The sequence below is a fragment of the Varanus komodoensis genome, unplaced genomic scaffold (assembly GCF_004798865.1).
Source record: "Varanus komodoensis strain SLA01 unplaced genomic scaffold, ASM479886v1 scaffold16, whole genome shotgun sequence".
Taxonomy (NCBI): Eukaryota; Metazoa; Chordata; class Lepidosauria; order Squamata; family Varanidae; genus Varanus; species Varanus komodoensis.
Genome location: NW_025335468.1, coordinates 7,501,801 through 7,522,027, shown reverse-complemented (window position 1 = coordinate 7,522,027; position 20,227 = coordinate 7,501,801). Strand labels below are relative to the sequence as shown.

General features: G+C 43.7%; 1 protein-coding gene across 4 annotated transcripts in view; it reads left to right on the top strand.

Annotated features, from left to right (window-relative positions):
• The window catches only part of MOB2 (MOB kinase activator 2), a 136,654-nt gene extending 116,709 nt beyond the window's left edge, over positions 1-19,945 (top strand). For all 4 annotated transcript variants that reach the window (XM_044425900.1, XM_044425901.1, XM_044425898.1 and 1 more), the window contains exons 3-5: positions 3,403-3,496; positions 17,740-17,864; positions 18,591-19,945. In XM_044425900.1, the coding sequence (XP_044281835.1) occupies positions 3,403-3,496; positions 17,740-17,864; positions 18,591-18,934 (563 nt within the window). In that variant the 3' untranslated portion in view covers positions 18,935-19,945. The remainder of the gene's footprint in view (positions 1-3,402; positions 3,497-17,739; positions 17,865-18,590) is intronic.
• Positions 19,946-20,227: the final 282 nt, after the last annotated feature.

Below are 20,227 nucleotides of genomic sequence, written 5' to 3'. Positions count from 1 at the left end.
CTCCAGTTTTTGGAGATTCCCCCCTCCCATTCACATCACAGCTCACCTTGACTCTTTGTGTAGGATTTTTGCAAGGTTGGAGCCATTGCTATGTGAAGGAGGAAGGACAGAAGTTCACTTCCATGAGTGCAGCTGATCAAGCATAAATCTGGATCCAACCCTTAATTTACATTTTTATTCTCCAGTCAACTCTGAGTAGCTTACAGGTTCCTGTTTCATTTTTATCTTCACAAGAACCCTGTGAGGTAGGTTAGGCTGGGAGTGTATGACTGGCCCATTGTCACCCTGTGAGCTTTGTGACCGAGTGAGGGTTTGAGCCAGTCCCAGTCCAACGCTCATAACATGGCATCACACTGGCTTTCTCAGAATTCCTAGGTCTGTCTCAGGTACTGATTTCATCTGTCTACACCCCCCCATCCATCTTTATTTGTGAGATTTATAAATCTGATTTAATGATGATTTTCAGTTAAAAACATTATACCAATAAAACATCCATTAAATCTACCACAGAATCAGCTAATATTGCTTAAAAAGCCTGAAAGAACAGCTCCCTCCCTCCCTCCCTCCCTCCCTCCCTCTCTCTCTGTGTGTGTGTGTGTGTGTGTGTGTGTGTGTGTGTGTGCATTCATGAAAGCTAATTCAGGAAGGGAATTTCACAAACGGTGCCACAGCAAAATAGCAACAACAGCGGGGAGGGGAGCTGCCCACCACAACTGAGCTCTTAAATGGACATCTTAGTATGAAAGGAAGTTTTTCTTTAGGCACGTGAATCAGTGGTTGATCAGGTTTATATAGGTGAGTACCAGTTCCTTGAACTGCTAGCTAGTTAGGCTTATTTATCACCAGGGGAATATGATGCTAATGTACACGCCTGGTTATTATTTATTTCATTCCATTTCATTTCTATGCGGCCCAATAGCCAAAGCAGTTCACAACAACTCATTAAATGTCATTATATTACAATGCTGCATAAAATACAAATGCAATAAAAGGATAGCATAAAATAATGTAGTATAAAATATAGCATACGATACTATAAAATACAGGATAAAATTTCAGTATGCAAAATTTAAAATAGTTTAAACAGCTATACTAGTTTCAATATTCTGTTGGTATGTTGTACATTGTAAGTGCCTAGGAAGGCCTCGGCAATTATAGGTGGCCTATAAATACATACATACATGCATACATACTAGACCTATTAAAACAGTTGACATGTTCCACCATAAGCCATTAAGCAGGGGACAGGCTTAACCAGGCACTGAAGGGATGATGGAGTTGGTGCTAGATGGACCTTAGTGAGGAGGACATTCCGTAATTGGGGGACACCACTGAGAAGGCATGCTCCCTTGTTGGGGTCCTCCAAGCCTCCCTTGGAAGTAGCATTAAAAGGAAGGCTTCAGATGTTGTTGTTCATCTTGTTTGTGTAGATTCAGGTCAGGAGAAGCATTGCATTGCATATGTGGTCCCAAGCCATGTAGGGCTTTATAGGGTAAAGACAGCACTATGAATCAGGCTCAGAAACATACAGGCAGCCATGGTATTACCTGTACAGATATTCTGCTCCCAAATATTAATCTAGCAGTCACATTTTGCATAAGCCACTGCCTCTGAACAGTCTTCTGGGCACCCTACATTTAGCACATTGCAATAGTCTAGCTTGGTAGTTACCAGAGCATAGATTACTGAGACAGTTAGCCATCTAGCTGTCCAGTCAGGGTTGTAGGTGTACCACCAGTTGTACCTGAGAGAAGGCACTGTAAGTTGTTGAGGTCACCTGACCCTTATGTGAGAAAGATGACACCAGGGGAACCCCCAAACTATAAACCTGCTCCTTCAGAGAAATGCAGCCGTGTCCAGAACAGATTGAACTGCTTTTCACTCAGAAGAGCCACTCACTAACAGCATCTCACTCTTGTTTGCACTGAGCTTCAGTTCACTAGTTTACTCATCCAGTCCATTGTTACAGCCAGGGATTAATTTAGCACACCCACAGCCTTACCTAATGTAAGTGAAAAGGTGAAATTGAGCCACATGTCAATAGTGTGCTAATGGCAGTCCACTCCAAAACTCCTAGTTTCATGTAGGTATTGATTGAATAGCATGGGGGATAAGACCAATCACTGAGGAACTTCCATGCTGCAGAATTCACGAGGCTGAGCAGTATTTCCCAAGCATTCCCAGCATGAGGTGGCCATCCAAGTAGGAACAGTGCTGTTCACTCCCAGCTCAGACAATTGCCTCAGAAGAATGCTATGATCCAGAGTTCTGAAAGCCACTGAGAGATCCAGCAGTATCAACTGGGTCACATTTCCCAGCTCTAAGAAATAGGTCATCAGACAGGGTGACCAAGGCTATTTTTATGCCAAAAGCCAACCTATATCCTGACTGAAATGGGATCCAGTTAATCAGTCTCGTACCAGGAATGCCTGGAACTGGGCAGCTACCACTCACTCAAGGGCCTTGCCCCAGAAAGGAAATTTGCCAGCAGCCTCAAGTTCTAAAGATGATGTGGATCCACTTAGGGTTTCTTCTGGAGTGGTCTTACCACCATCTCTTTCAGACAGCCTGGGACCACTCCCCCTCACAAGGAGGCAATAATCACCTCCCTGCCCATGCTGACTGTTCCCTTCCTGCTAGTTTCTGTAAGTCAAGAGAGGCCAGCATGGACTTGGTTGCATGAACCTGTCCAAGTGCTTTGCCAAGATCCTTGTATTGTATCAACTGAAACTGGAAGCTGAACCAGGCAGTGCTCACCTGATTCAACTGCAGTAACATGGGAGTCTGAGTCACAATGCCTGTAAGAGATTTTGGCCTGGAAATGTCTACCAAATATGTCATAGCAGCCTCAGATTGGTCTACAATGCCCTTAGGGCCAGCATGTAGTAGGCCCCAGATAACCCTAAAAGTTCTGCTGAATGAGAGGCGGTAAGATGTTTCTTTGCCACTCTCATGACTGGCAATCTCGCTGCTGTACCTGACTTGCATTTGACTCTTGCTACATTACAAAAGCATGCACATGAAGCTGTTTTTTGGCTTCTTCTTGTTCACACCTGCCAACTTGGATTAAAGAGGTAACACTAAATTCTACTTAACTGTATGGAGATCCTAAGCTCTGTCTTGTCTTTGCCCTGCAATTGTTTCCTGAAGTCAATCAACAAAGTATATAATTGAGAAATGCATAATAAACTTAATACTTTATATTACTGATGCATGTACCATCTTTCACAATAATTACATTCTTCAGAGAAAAAGTTGTGTTTAGGTGATGGAAAAATATTGTAGCTTAGCCAAGCAAGTCATTCAACCAGTTAATAATTGCATAGGTCAGACATCTTTTTCTGTACCAAAATTTTAAACAAGTAATAGTAATACCTTGTTTTTTGTTTTTTTCTCTTTCAGCAACAACTTTTTTCCACCATATCAATTTACAGTATAGTACAATCTCTGAATTTTGTACAGGAGAGTCATGTCAGACCATGGCAGTGTGCAATACGTAAGTGCTGGCTTTGTTTGTGATGTTGTGATGGCTTGGCTGGGTTCGTCTGTTCTAGTGTGAGGATGGAAAACAAGACTTTAATATTTGACAGCACAATGTAGCAGAGGTAGTGGATTTGTTGAAAAGAAGTAAGCAAACAAGCAGTCCAAAATTAAATCCAGTATCAGCAAAACATTTTAAAATAGCAGTTGCAGAAGGAAAAATAAGGACAGCGTTACGACTTGCTCTAATCTGTCGCACAACAGGTCCCTGAAAATTAAATGCTAATTATATTGAGTCCCATACAGCTAAAATACAGATTTGCTGCCTCCAGCTTGTGAATCTCATTAATGGCCTCATTTCAAAATTCTTCTGCACAACCAACATCCTGGGGGGAAAAAAAATAACATCTTCGTTTTTCTCCCAGGCCAGCAGTTCTAGTTGTCTGGAACAGAGTTTTGCATCTTGGGTATGTTACTCAATTGCCATGAATAACAGCATGGAAGAACAAAGGGGCACCTTTGAGGTGCCCTGGCTGAGGGAATTTTCTTTACCAGCATAAGAGCCAGTCACCAGGCCCTTCTGCAGACACCGTCCACCTTGAGTAGCTGCTAAAGCACTGACGTGTTGTGAAGGCAAGTTGGCAGTTTCTCAGGAAGTAAAAAAAATTACTCCTGAAGTTTTCACTAGGTTGAGCACCTTTTTTAAAAGTAGTGAACTGTTGAAAATGAAAGGGAGCAGTGTTGCTTTATCATACCCTTGGAAGAAGAGAACACTGCTTGCTCAAAATTCATAGGGTGAATATACCGCAATACTTCTGAATGGTCTTGGACATCCTAGAATCTTAATAAAGTCTAAGAACTTTAATACCCAAATGAGTCTTACACAATTTCTAGACATGCTGCTAATTTGTAGCTAGACATAACATTTCTAGGGACAAGTAGAGGGTAATTAATGTGCCTTCTGCATGGCAGAAAGCATTAGCTTTCTTAAAGGAGAATTGTTGGTTCAAAGGGCTAGAACAGAACTGTCTGTGCTTCTGCATAACTTACTATATAGTGACATTTCATTTGAAGTTAAGGATACAACCCTAAGAATGGTATTGGTATGGGACTGACAGAGCACAGGAAAAGGCTTTTCTAAAAAGCCCCACAAATTATTTTCCCTTTGTGATCCTTCCAGCCACTTGTCTTCACCGAAAACTAAAACTAACCTCACCATTCTAACACTGCCATAGTTCCAGCCCTCCTCCTGGAAAATAACTCTTTCTTCTTCATGGTTTCTGCCCATCACATACATGGACCTTGCCTCACAGTGCAAGGCCTGGATTGAAGGAAAAACTTTGACAGCTCAGCTTCACAGAGTGGCCGGGAGCCCCAGTCCAACCCTTCTGGGTCCCTGGATAAGGGAGGGGGGGGGTTTCCTGCCCAGCCCCCCAGTTCCTTTCTGACCGCACATGCAGTCGCATCGCTGATTGGCATGCTGCTCAACTCCATAGTGGTGGAGGCCTTCCCTGCAAATGATGCCCATTCTATCCCCTGCCTTCCTCTTCCCCTTCTCCCCAACTGCCCATTTCAGTGCTTTTCTATCACTTGAAATTCATTCTATGAATTTCTCTATATTCTCCCTTATGTCTTTGTGCTGCTGTTCCATACTGTCTTCCAGCTCCTTCTTAGGCTTCATTTCAGACCTTGATGCTTGACTCTCCTCCTTCCTCTTGAACAATAACTCCATTCTGCTCTTTGGTGATTTCAACATTCATGTTGATAATCCTGCTTCCTGTCTCCCCTTCCTTGTGTCTTTCTTTGATCATTGCCTCTGGACTGACTCCTTTGATCGTTGCCCCATGCACTGCCTTAGGCATTCACTTGATCTTGTCTTCTCCAAAAATTACTCTGTGTCTGACCTCTCTACAGTGGAATTCCCTCTCTCTGATTATCTTCTCTCCTTCAGCATTGTACACAGTCCAGGTTCCCCATGTTCTTCTTCCTACTCCTTGACCCAGTGGCTTTCATGAAAGCGAGTTTCTTACTCTCCTTTCTCCTATGCAGATTTTGTCAGTTTTGTAGACTCCACAATAACCACACTCGTTTTATCATTTTCATCAAATCTTGATATATTGCTCTGCTGTGCCAACACACAATTCACCCTCTATCCCCACTCCTGGCTCACTGCCTCCATTAAGTTGGTCTATTCACAGAGCATCTGCTGTTGGGCTGCTTAACCCATGGTGAGGATGGGCCTTTTGAGGGGTGATGGTGCCTGCCAGTTTGAATAGCCAGCTCCTGCTTGGGGAGTTATCATGTTATATGAACCTGGTGACAAACAAGTTAAACAAACCTTGCATAACCTGTGGTCAGTTTTAGTTATGCAAGGGTTGTTTAAATCTCACAAAAGTTATGATCGCTGAGTCACTTGACACAAGAACAGCAAGCAAAAGTTACAATATGGTGTCTGTAAGGCACTGCAGCTTCTCATTAAAGCAGACTAAACACCATGAGTCAAGACTGCCAAAACACACATGTACAATGATTTGCAGATCTGTCAACCATGGCTTCAACCAGATGGCCCAAGACATGTATACAGGATCTCTTTGGTACTATTCATCCCCTCCTGCAAATATTCAGTATGTGCTAGTAAGGTATCTAGAGGGCCAAAACATGGAAGAATTCCTAGCTCACCTGTGTAATGGCCTGATTCTCCTGGTATGTACTTAACCTTTTAAAAGCATATGTGACACTTGCCATTGCAATACCTGCTGAAAATAGTAAAGCATGATGTTTGAGGGACCTCGCTCATTCCTGGACCTTTTGAAAACTGAGTTGTGTTTGAACATGAGGCTGTCTCAAAGGTGCACACTTCGCCACAGTATATTTTACATACACACTACATGCTTTCGAAAATGCAGGCAGGAATTGACTGTGTAAATGGTTTTGTTACACTGCTTTGTGCTCTCAGTTGTAAAGCCAGATATTGTGCTGTACTCCATAGCTCTGTTCTGATGTTTGCTTAAATGTGTGAGGGCTTAACATGGATAGAGGAATGGTACCCTGCATGCCAGCTCTGCCCCCTACATCTCCTGATGTGCTGGCCCTACTCCCACAGTTCAGTTTTTGCTGTGTTAAGTCAGCATGGAGTTCTTCTTGGATTTGCTTGAAGACAAGTCATGCTCTCAACATGACTGTGCACCCCAAGAGTTCTAAGAGTTCAGATCAGTAAGGTCTGAAAGGAAGTTCTTCATCGTGGCCTCTGTGCATTCACACACATGGGTGCTGCGCCTGCGCAGTGCCTAGGCCAGAAAGATTGAAAGCTAACGGTTTTGGCGGGAAAAACTCCCCTCCCCCTTGGCAGTATATATAGAGTGGAGTGTCCGCCATTTTCTCCAGTCTTCGCTGTGCCTTGTGCCTGTTCGTCTCTTGCTCGACTCAGTATTTGTTCGTTGTTTCTATTGTTCTAACATTCTTGCTCTTATTCCAAGTTATTATTCCCTTGGTATAGCTTTATCTTTCTTTTTCTCTTCGTTCCTATAAAAAAAAACAAACAAACCCCAAAAATATTACTTTTCCCTCTTTCCTATATTCTAATTCTTCTGTTTCTGCAATGGCGCAGCGGACGGCCTTCCGCAAATGTGCGGAATGTGGGTCCAAAATGTCCCTGGCGGACCCTCATGACCTGTGCCTCCTTTGCCTCGGCGAGGGGCACAGGACGGATAAATGCCGCCATTGCCTTGCTTTTACTAAGCAAGCGTGAAAAAATAGGGAGAATCGATTGCGAAAACTCCTATGGGACCAAGCGCTGATGCAATCAGATCAGCCTGCAGTAAAGCCCAGGCCAGCAGATGTTCCATCTGCTAAGCGCAAGGCCGTTGCTTCAACCGCATCGGCTGAACACCCAGCCTCTGCCTCGGGCATGCCCAGACAACGCCCTTCGCCCACGCCGCCCATGCCTCAGCCGCATCCATCAGATGATGGAAATTCCCCCTCCAGGGCTCAGCAATCTCTTTCTCCCCTGCGTAAACAACGGGAAAAGAGGAAGCACAGAGGATCGGATCAATCTTCAGCCCATAAGAAGTCAAAGATAAGGTGGATAAACTACCCCGTAAGAAGAGGCATAGGGATTCGGGTTCGACAGCACCATCGATCCTGGCGGCAGCTTCGGTACCAACACCATCGGTGTTGATACATTTGAAAAACTGATATATTTGTGAGCCGCCCCAAGGCTTCAGTGAATGGGGCGGCATAGAAATTTTCTAAATAAATAAATACCGTTGCTTCAAGCAGCGATGCAGGTTACTCGACCAGGGTCTCCAATACAACCTGCTCCTCAACAGGGCCTACCTGCTCAATTGTCTGGGGAGCTGCATTGCGAGTCGATATCCGATGGGGAGATTCAAGGCTCGTTGAATCCTCCTAGGGCTCGTTCTCCGACTCCTATGCCCATGGCGAGAGCCCGAGACCAATCTCCAACATCATCACCACCTCGGTCCCGGCTGGACTACCACTCCTTTGGATTTCGTCCTCACCCACAGGACCGTTCCTCACCGTCCGCCCATGAGGATATGCCATCCACCTCTAGGCGGGTCGAACCCGAACGTCCCACTTCACCAGGGACTTCCTCATCAGAGCCATATCACCTCGGGCCCTACTCCGACTCGGATGCAGATTCCACCTCCCCGGATGCCCTTATTACATCTCAGGGACCATCATCGCCTGAAGAGCCCCACATCTCGGTCGGGGAGCTCATGTCTAGACTTGTTCGGTCGCTCGAGATCGAGGCGCAACACCAGCCAGATCCGAGCACTGACAAGTTCTACGACATTGTCAGGGGAGAGCAATCCCCTGCAATTGTCTTACCACTTATTACAACTTTGCGGCAGGCAATGACGCAACCTTGGGACTTGCCTTCGCAGACTCAGTCCACAGTAAGAAGATATGAATCTATGTATTGAGTTGGGGAAAGCGATATACTCTTTTTACTCCATCACCCTAAGCCGAACTCTGTGGTGGCTGAATCATCCCAGGGCAGGGAAGCCAGAGGACATACCACCCCCAGAGACAAGGAGGGCTGCAAGATTGATACCCTGGCTCGCAAGGACTATGCAGCTGCAGGACTTGGGCTTCACATGTCTAACTATGAAGCCACCCTGGCCAGGTATCAATTCTTTGTTATGCCAAGGCTGAATAACATCGTCGCTCCCCTGCCCGAGCAACAACAGGATCTGGCTAGGACTTTCATTAAAGAGGGTATGCAAGTCACTATACAGCAATTATCCACAGCACGCCACCATGTGGATACGGATTCAAGGGCTCTCGTAGGGGCAGTTTCACCGCGAAGGCATTCCTGGTTGCGGAACTGCAATTTTCCTGACGAGATGAAGCGAAGAAATGCCCTTTGCCGGCTCTGGGCTCTTTCATTCGCGCACTGATCATAAGCTCAAGTCCATCCATGAATCCCGGATGACGGCAAGCTGGATGGAATTGCCTGGACAACAGAAATGTAAGTGGTCATGGTCGCGCCCATCCTACCACTACCAGGCGCCGCAGAGACAGTACCAACAATGGCCGCACCACAGAAGGCAACAACCCCATCAGCGTTTCCCACAGAACCGCCGACGTTTCGATACGGAGAAGCATCAACGCTGATGGGATGGGCAAACCTCTCCTCCACCTCCATACCCACCTTTCCCCCTCCCTTTTGGGAAACAGCTGCAAGGCCGACTCCCCATTTAGGAGTCCATCACATCTGATCGGTGGGTCCTGTCTATTATTCAGCTCGGATACAGAATAGAATTTGATACCGTTCCTTCGTCAAGCCTGATTCGATTTACACCACGCTCTCCAGTGCTAGTGGACGAAGTACACCAACTGCTTCATAAGGGTGCGATTTGACGGATTTCCAGCTCCGAGGGGCTCCACGGATTCTATTCTAGGTATTTTACGGTCCCGAAATGGGATGGTGGTCTTCGTCTGATCTTGGACCTCTGAAATATCAACAAATTTACCAACCTAAAGAATTTTCAGATGACTACCCTTCAAAATATCCTTCCGCTGCTGAGGAGAGAGGATTGGTTCGCCTCGCCTGATTTAAAGGATGCCGATTTCCATATTTCGATCCATCCAAGTCATAGGCGTCTTCTGTGTTTCACCATCGGGTCCGACATATACAAATTCAATGTCCTCCCATTCGGTTTGGCCACGGTTCCAAGGGTCTTTACGAAATGTATGGCACCAGTGTGTGCTCATCTACAACTTCAAGGCATCCAGGTTTACCCTTACCTGGATGACTGGCTTATAGTTTCCCAGACCCATGAAAGCCTACTGTCAGCTGTCGAGGTTACTTGCACACTGTTGGACAATCTTGGACTTGGTATTAACCGTGAAAAATCATCCCTTGTCCCTACACAGGTGATAGACTTCATCGGAGCTCGTCTCGATTCCACAGTAGCGAGGGCGTTCCTCCCTCCAGCTCGTCAGGACAGCCTCCGCTTCTGTATTTCTCGGATCCAACAGAACAACGTAGTTACAGCGCTCTCAATCCAGAGACTTTTGGGTCATATGGCTGCCACAGTCACCATTGTACCACATGCCAGGTTGAAGTTCTGTCTTCTTCAACTTTGGTTCAACAAGAACTTTCATCCACAAAGAGATTTGCCCGACAAACCACTTCGTATGCCCCGCGCTGTTGTACAAACATTGACTTGGTGGGCGACCCCAGCCAATTTAAACGTGGGGACCCCCTTCATCACCCCTCACCCGATGCTGACCCTATATACTGATGCTTCGCTGGTCAGGTGGGGTGCGGTATGCGCAGGGCTTCGATCCCAAGGCATGTGGAACTGGCAAGAGTCATTGAGTCACATAAATTACCGTGAGCTTCTAGCAATTTTCAAGGCACTTTGGTCCTTCGAGGAAGTTGTTCACCATCAAGTGATACAGCTCACATCCGACAGTATAGTGGCAGACTGCAAAATCTTCATCCTTTCATTCGACCGGTTATGCCCACATGGAGTCTTTCGGTTGTCCTTCTGGCACTTACAAGACCACCGTTTGAGCCCCTAGCGACTGTTGATATTCGTCTCGTGTCTTGGAAGATGGCCTTCCTTGTTGCAGTTACATCAGCTCGTAGAGCCAGTGAACTTTGTGTTCTTCGAATTGACCCGCCTTATCTCAACTTCCATAAGGAAAAGGTGGTTCTGCGGATGGATCCGTCTTTTTTGCTTAAAGTTGCCATGTCATTCCACCTGAATCAAGAGATTGTGTTGCCTGCCTTCTTCCCATCCCCGTCAAACCCGATCGAGAGGTCCTTACATACCTTGGATGTACGACGCTGCTTGGCTTTCTATAGATCACGCACAGAGTCTCTCAGACGCTCTAATAGACTTTTCATAAAGTACTCTCTACAGGACCAAGAATCACCTGTTTCATCTCAGAGACTGTCGAAGTGGATTGTTCAAATCATTTCGTTAGCGTGCCAGCTTGCAAAGATGGACTTACCTGTTGTTCCAAGAGGTCATTCCACTAGAGCGGTGGCGGCTTCCTCCGCGTTTGCTGCGGGTGTCCCGATCCAGGAGGTCTGCAAGGCCGTGACTTGGGCTACTCCGTGTACTTTTGCAAAGCACTATTGCCTGGATGTGCGTGCCAGAAGAGACTGTTCCTTCGGAAGGGCTGTTCTTTCAGCCGTTCTCCAATGACGACACCACCCACCACCATCTCTGCTAAGCTTGCTATTCACCCATATGTGTGATGCACAGAGGCCACGACGAAGAAAAGCAGGTTGCTTACTTGTAACTGATGTTCTTCGAGTGGCCATCTGTGCATTCATGCAACCCACCCACCAGCCCCGCTCGGTGTTGGTGAGTGATCTTTTCTCGGTACCGTATGATACTGCATCGGTACCTCATATTTTACTGTGTCATCGGTACCGTGGGTGACCGCAGCGGTACCTGATGAGTTGTTATGCCATCTTCTTCCGTAAGGTGGCGAGCGTTCAGTCTCCAAAGACTGGAGAAAATGGCGGACACTCCGCTCTATATATACTACCGAGGGGGAGGGGAGCAGAGTTTTTCCCGCCAAAACCGTTAGCTTTCGATCTTTCTGGCCTAGGCACTGCACAGGCGCAGCACCCATATGTGTGAATGCACAGATGGCCACTCAAAGAACATCAGTTACAGGTAAGCAACCTGCTTTTCTCAAATGATTGTGAGGAGAACTTCCTTTCAGACCTTACTGATTCAGCTGAGCAGGGGCAGAACCAGCATAAAAGGTGCTATCAATCTACTCACTTTTAAAGTCCTTATGCATTTGGGCAAATGCCTGAAAGGGATTTTGAACTTTCATGTAGTTTTTTTTTTAAAGCAGGGGTTATCCAAAACTTAGAATATTGTCCTGAATATGTGTACCAGATTTCACTCTAATATCTCAGAGTTCAAGAAGGTAATGGCATGACAAACAAACCAGTGGAATGCTGAACCAGAGGCATCACTTCAGTCAGTCAGTCATGCATAGCAAGAAGTAGCACTTACCGTAAGTGCAGTGCTGGTCTGGCCCAGTTGCTATAAACATTATAATAATTCTGTATCTAGACTGTAGCACTTCCAACTCAAGGTTGACTTCCATGATTTTAAAGGATGAAAACATCTGGAAAATAATAATTTGAATGAAGAAATAGCTACCTTACTCCAGAATTTTAAAGCTCTGAAATGCAACATCCAGAATGCATTTGACAGTGTCTCAACCATGTGCTCCTGCAGACTGTGGTTCAGAAATGCAGTAGAACAAAAACCGGAAGAGTTTGGGGAGGATTCTCGCAGTGTTTGCCTGTGTAGGAAATTCAATTTAGCTGATTCCATTCCATGTAATCGTGTCTGTTTCATTGCATGCATGTCATGCTACATTTAGTGAACCACAGAATTAATTGCTTATTCATTTACAGCCCATTGTCTTCCAAGCACCTCTGGGTGGCTCCCATTATATCCTCCCAATCACATGGACTCTGACTTAGGTAGAGAGAGATTTCTGAGCCAGTTGCTCAGTTGCACAACTGAACAGGGATCTGAATCACAGCCACCCCTTGTCCAAGGCTGTGCCCAGCCAGCCACAGTACACCAGTTTGTGCAGTGCTGTGTGTTGCTTGCACAGAATTTCTTATAGTAAAATACCTTGTATATGGAGTTGTATAGTATGTTGCACAGATCTGATGTACTGCATATAAAAGACAGCAGACCAGGATGTGCTGGTTACTGTAGCTATCCTGTTCCTGTGTTAGGGACATGGAAATTTTCTAAGAAGATACTTGGGAAGGGATTATGTGTACCCAGGCTGTTGCATTGCTTAAGAAGTTCTGGGGGTTTGTGAGAGGGTTAGTCTTAATTCTACCATGGAACAATGAATAACTGCTTCTTTTCATGCCTTTACTTACTTACTTACTGCCCCACAACTGAAGATTTCTGGGTGGTTTACAAATTAAGAAAGCTGTTAAGTGCCCTAAATTTTAGGAACAGGCTAAACATTAGCCAAGAACAGAATGCAGGAAAGCTGTTGGAAGGTTATGGAAAGGAAAACAATAGGATAATTTTAGTGCTATCTGTTCAAGTCCTAATTAAGGACAGAAATCCATGAGTATTATGGCATGTCATTTCCATGTAATTTTTTTCAGTTCTCTGGAAAAGTAAAATTACAGCTGTTTGGGGATAGCAAGAATTAAAACAGCATCTGGGTGAAATCCTGTTAAATTGTTATGATCAACCTAAACACAGTAGTCATTTTCTGTGTGTTCTGGAACAGATGAACAACTATGTCTGCAAACTGCAGCTTTGCTTGGGTGATCCCCATTTGTGTGCAGTCCTGCTAGCCAGGTGCTTCTGTGTAAGCAAAGTATATAGGAACTGGAAGGCATTTATGTATTTGTCTGTCCTTCTTGCTCAGACTGGACAGCTTCCCCCACACACTGTTTGTTTTGGCTTCTTTAAGAACATGCATCTCTCACAACTGGCTGCACCTTGGCACCAAATCAGTATTACTGCAGCAGCTGCTTTTGCCTTTGCCGTATCCATTTCAGGCTTCAACCCTGAGTGGCAACATGGCTGATGTCAGTAATGCCTACTGTAGTTGCTGGCTATTTAGCTTTGTTGTGTTGGGGGTCCCTGGTACTGTAGTGGTGAGTGATTTGGTGAGCAGGTATTTTTATAAGACCCACCTGTCTTTGTGACCCTTTTTTAAAATCTTATCTTTGCAAATATGGCCAAATCTAACAAAAGCGTTCTATTGGTGAACTTTGCCCACAAGGTAGTCCATTCATGGCAGCAGTTTTGAGAAGTGCTAGACTTTTGGTCATTCAGGCACATGAACAGCCAGCAAATCAAGCTTCTTACTTTGAGCTCTTCTTTTGTTTCCTTCTTGCTAAAATGGGCACTCCTCCTGCAATTTGTCCAAAGCAAGACTTTCTTGTTATGCTGCCTAGACCAGACAGCAGTCATATTTTTCTTTGGCCTCTTGAACTTTCGGAATGTTTTCATCTGGAATTCAATCTCTTCTCTGAGTGACTGTTGCAAAGGTATGCTATGCAAAACCTCAGAACAACCTAAAGCTTGGGCTTTGATTACACTAAGCTGAACAAGTGAGTACTGTGGTTTCCATATACTACCTCTTAGATTCTGTCCCTGCTTCTGAAAATGGCTGTGCTCAAAGTACACAAAGCTTAAGGATCAAGAGAAACATTTGACCAGCATAGTATTGCACTATATTTTCTTCTAGACAACCTCTTTTCCATATGTGCATGGTTAGTACTAGCCTAATTTCTGTAAGCACCTTAGCCCTTTCAGCCTGGCTTATCCTACAAAGTATAATTTCCTGTTTTAAAGCAAAGGGGGAGGCATGCCAAGTAAAGCTTAGATAGCAGAAAAGGAGAAGTGACCAAGGATTGCTCAGTGAGGTCCAGAAAAGCTAGGCTGCCTGGTACAATGGAAAATGTGTGGCCCTATTCATTAGGTAAAGAATGTGATCTTGAAACCCTGGCCAGAACAGGTTTGGTTCTAAACTGCAATATCTGATGTCAGGGACAGCTTTAGGAGCCAAGCAAACAGGACATGCAGCCCTGAATTCATAGGTTGCGATTTCAGCTCATCAGGATTTGACAGTGAAATGTTGTATTGAAGTTTCCGGTAATGTCTGTCCTTTCTACTCTGTTGGGCTTTGAAACTAGAGAGTGCTTATTTTCCTTTAGCATGTATGGTCAGTATAGATGTGCACAACTTTCAAAGCATTATTCTATAGTGTCTTAATCTATGCATTTTGTAACTTCATGGTTTTGATTTACATTGACCCAAAGAATGATATGCAGCTAGAGTTTCTTCTTTTTCAGTACTTCTGCTGCCCCAATTAGTGTAGGGTATTTTCACGCTCAAAACATGAATAGTGGGCTAATGTTAGGATAGTCATTCATGTTTACTCTTGTCTGGGATAGTTGAGAAAATAAGCTTTGTAGTGAGGCAGAAGAAAGACTGAGACTATTGTAATAATCCCTTCTAATCCTGTCCTGAAAGTTATTTGGCTGAGCAATGTCAGATAAAGTGAAGTCTGTAGGCAAGGATACTTCTGTCTACCTGTTGGATTCCAAATTGTTATGCAAAAGGAGAATAGTCTTGAAGTTAGGAAGGAAACTTAGCCTCTTTGGAAAAATACAGCCGAGTCTTATTTTATGGCTTCCTCTGTGACTCATTGATGCTGGCAGACATGGGTTGAAGGATGTATTTTTTAATGACTCTAGAGGAGCCAAAGTATGCGTTACTTTTATTTTACATGGTTGGCTTTCATAAATGCTTATTTGTATTTCAGTTTGTTTCCCGTAGAACAAGGGTAAAGTTACTTTCCTTTATTTTAGACAATAACACTGTGAAGCCAAGGCACTTATTATTACGAAACCTCAAATCTCAAACGGATATGTAGGACTCATGCATTAGTTCTAATGAAGACTGGTAACTCATGTTACTTCAGTACAAAAATAGATTGAAAACCACCCATTGTTAGAGGCAAAGCTTAATTTGTTTGTGATAATGCCATCTGGGATTTCTTATTCTAAATGCAAGAATCATGTAAAGGAACAAATTTAACTCCTTGATTATTTGATAGATAATGATATGATAGAAATGGCTGAAAATTGCGATATATAGCTTGTGAGCACTGCTCCTAGCAGACATTAAAATGTCCATTTATGGAAACTGGAAATATGCTTCCAATAGAATTTAGTGAGATACTGAGAAACGTAAATAAGAGCCATGCCTAGTTCAGTTGGGCACAAGGAAACTTGGTTGTATGTATCCTCCCAAACAATCAAGGAAAGTATAAACCCACGTGCATATTTCTGGTATATTTTATTTATAAATTTGTGAATGGTCTTTCAGGCCAAAAAATCCCCCCTCCCAAGGTTTAGCAATTAGAGACTTTGAAAACAATATTAAAATTTTAAAACATCACACCATCAAAAGTAAGAGCAGAAACAAATCTTGTAAATAGTGCAGAATGAATGTGTTTAGGTGAAATCCTGTGCATGTTTAGACAGCAAAAAGTGACTGGCTTTACATCTTCAAGCAACTTGTCCATTTCCTCAGGTTGGACAAAGTGTAATTCATGCACTGAAACTGGACAAGCAGCAACCTCACCATCTGAAAGCCTGTTCTCAATCTGGTGACAAAATCAGAAAGAATACGAGCAATTTTATTAGCATTTTTAAATGACCTTATCACAGCAGTTTGCTGGTAACTGCCTCTCTCAATTCTGAGGCCCAGCATGAAGCCACATCACTGCAACTTGAAACATCTTGGCTGGATTACACTGCATAGGACATGAAGTTAAATGCATCTTTTCCCCCTCCTCCAGCTACTGCCATTAAAGGAGTACACATTACATGGAAAAAAACATCAAGTCTAGTATGGCCCTGACTCAGTTTGGGGCTTTGCATCAGCTGTGAGTGTCTGACCTTGAGTAAGCTGCTAAAACAGGCTGTTGCTTTATTGCCATCTCCTGACAGCTGATGTTATTACATGAAGTTAACTTTGTACTGTGTGTACTCCTAGCCATCCGTATTAATACCAGGATCTGGGAACTCTAGATATTCAGTTGTGTGGTCATACTTAGTATCTCTGTCAGATATTATTAAGTCTGAATATGAGAGCACAGTCTGCCATTGGCTAAGCTGGAAGCAAGGATTTCAAGCCTTTTCATGAAAAGGAGATAATGTGACTCCACATAGTGCAACTAATTTAAAAAAAAAATCAAATCAAGGCCCTTCCTAAATACTGTCTTTTGCAGGGGTGCATTATGTTTGTATAAAGAGGAGGGGTTTTCTGCAATGATGCCCTAACTATGCTTTTCCCAAAGAGCCCTTATTTACAGCAGCACTACAATTTTCTTGGTATTAGCTTGAGGCCTTCCCACTTGCACAGGCATTTTAGAGGAAATGTAAACAAGAAGTCATGACACTTAAGTGGCTCCACATCATGAAATGGGTAATTTTTCTGTAATGCAGAATTCCACTTGAAAGTTCATATATATACCCTAAGCTGCCTCAAGACCCAGGAGAACAATTGGGATTCTTCAATAACATATATACAGTTTTGCTTCCATATAGTTAACTGGGGGTAGCACAGTTGAGTGTGGAATTCATTGGATAGATACATTTAAACTGGTGCCTAGAATTACAGGCAGTTAATATTCCCATCTGCTAACAAAGGAAGGAGCAAAATAGTGGCATGTAAAGGACTTACTTCTATTTCTGTTGCATATTGCACATCTAAAAATTCTAAGTAGCCTCAAAGGATTTATTTGTTTTTTCACATGGCAGACTTTCAAATCAGTAGTTGCTCTCATCAGTATTTTTTATGACCATGATGGCTGAAAGTGTAGTTCTTAGTTGTGGTAATAGTCTCTGCCATCACAAGTAAAGCAGCATTCCATGCTGCTGCAAGTGGGCCTTCTATTATTGTTGGAATACCACAAGGGTGGCTGGAAACCAGGTACAGCCTTATAGTGTGCTGTCCTGTTGCCAACCCTGTTGAGTATCTGCTTGCTGAAGAAGTACAAGTGCCCTTATGAGGGATCATGGAGCTGCCTTACAAATTACAAGTGAGTTCAGCCTTAACACTTAAACTCAGGTCAGCTACTGGTGCTGCAGTGGAACCATCAGTTTCAGTGAACAGTAGGATTAGAGCTTTACATGGAACTAAACATCCAGAACAGATATTACCCTGTTGACACTTTTCTCCACAGACAATACTACTGGTATGATGAGCGGGGAAAGAAGATCAAGTGTACTGCCCCTCAATATGTTGACTTCGTCATGAGTTCAGTGCAGAAGCTAGTGACAGATGAGGATGTCTTCCCCACAAAATACGGTACGTGGTCTCCCAGAAAAAAAACTCAGCCAAAGCTTTGGCATATAAATAATCAGCAGTTTATGCTACCACTGCTTGACTGCTTAGAAGAACAGACCCAGTAACACAACAAGCAAGTAATGGATCCTGAAATAAGCATGTAAAGATGTAGAAACTCTTATTTTCAGAACAAGTTACAGTGGCTTATCTCATTACAGAAATGAGCATTGCCTCTTGTTTTCCGTTGTTTTAGAAACCAGTAGTTCCCATCGTGCTAGAAGTTTTCCACTTGTGTAGGTGCTGTGTAGGATACTGCATATGCTGCTTGTTCAGCGGTTTTGATCCTTACCAAAATACACAAACGTGCAGATGGGCCTGTACCTGTACAATTCCCTTTGGGTACATAATTGTTTTTGTTGTGACAAAAGCTAGCTCCAGTACAATGCAGTCAAAACCAGAATTAAAGAGTTTGGTGAAACTTGTGGATTGTTCATGCATAGATAGGGGGCTGAAAGTGAAATATGGGTCTCCCCCAAAACGAGTCAGTCATAATTTGGCCATAACAAAGACTTTTGCAGCCTTATTAATTTGAGGTGCACCAGATGGAACAGGAAAAGGAATAATTCAACACAGTGAGCATCTGGCTTGAGCAAATGTTACTTTATGGCTAAAGCATTTCAGGAGTTTCACTGCACTTAAATTGTTTCATTTGCCTTCTCTCCATCATGTCACACTCTCTCATGGCAGGCAAGGAATTCCCTAACTCTTTTGAGTCTCTAGTGAAGAAGATTTGCAAGTACCTGTTCCATGTGCTGGCCCACATCTATTCGTCACACTTCAAGGAAACATTGGCACTGGAGCTGCATGGACATTTGAACACGCTCTACATACACTTCATCCTATTCATCAGGGAGTTCAACCTGGTGGACCCTAAAGAAACCACCATAATGGACGACCTCACAGAGGTCCTCTGCAGCAGCAGCGGGAGCAGCGGCAGCAGCAATGGCAGCGGCAACGGCAGCGGCGGGAGTGGCAGTGGCAGCAGCAGCAGCAGCAGCGCAGGAGCACAGAACCATGTGAAGGAGAGATGAGTTTTCCCAACAGGAGCAAAACTAATGCTAACATTTTTTTAAAAAATACTCTATATTCTCTGTGTGTATGTGTATGTATATGTGCATATGTATATGTATGTATATACAGACATACACAGCCATGACAGTTTAAGCAATTATGCTGCCACCACAGGACATGTAGACATATGGGACTGTATGGCGCTTTTGTTAAATGCATCATCTTTGGCGAGAAGTTGCACCAGTTCTATTTTATTTTTTTCCTCCTCCCCTTTCTCCCCTCTTCCTTTTTGTCATGGATGATGAGTGCTGTTTTTAGCGAAGAACCACATTTTTGAGTTGGGCTATTGCTTTTGAGTTTGTTTTTTTCATGGCCCACTTCTCTCCCCCTTGGGGGGAGTCTTTGAATGCAAGACCTTTTCTACCTTTCTGTCTCTCTCTAGAATGGTGGTACTGCCATTTTTAAAATATAAGAAGTGACTTTAATTTGTGGAGTGGCTTAAGATGCAGATATTTTGTTGCTTTGTTGGGAGGGGCATTGAGGTTTGTCTTTGCTTTTACTTAAATTGACCCTTTTCTTTCCCCTTCTATCCAGACCATTTGCATCCAGCTCTTTGCGGCCTGTAATGGGAAGCAGAGTTTTGGTTCAACTGGAGTAGCAATAAGGATTCCAGCTCATTTAATGGATGTGGATCTCTAGTCTACCTGGTGGATAGAGGATACCTGCCTGTGGATCTTGAGCATCCACAAATGTGTTTTTGCTTATTTCTCCCCGTTTCTTTGCCCAGCTCCACATCTCCTTTCCCAGACACAAATATCAGAACTGAAGTAGTGAGAATCAAGTCCAAATCCAATGATAAAAGCCATGACCATTTATTTTATATTGAACTGGGGGTGTGGAACAGGATGGAAAGGGACACACAAGTCTGTTGCCACCTGTGCTAGAGAGATGGCTGTTGGCATATAATTATATTGTTGGCTTATTTTAGTTCATCTGTCCAATAATAATAATAAAAATTCTATCAGGCATAAGCCGTGTCGGTCTGTCTGCACTGTCACCAATTATTAGCTTTCTTTCCTTGCTGTGTGGTAGAAATGTGGTGGAAGTTGTTGGCTTTCAGTACGCAACTAACTTTCTCTTATACATCATGTTTGATTGTAAGCTACAGCTTGGTATTTTCCTGTCAAGCTACAACTACTTTGTATAGAACTGTGGCATTTATTTTGTAACATTTTATTTTAAAGAAGCACAAACCAAAGCCTTTAACTAATGAAATCATGTGGGTGGTTTCCTATGAAGCTGCAATTCTGATA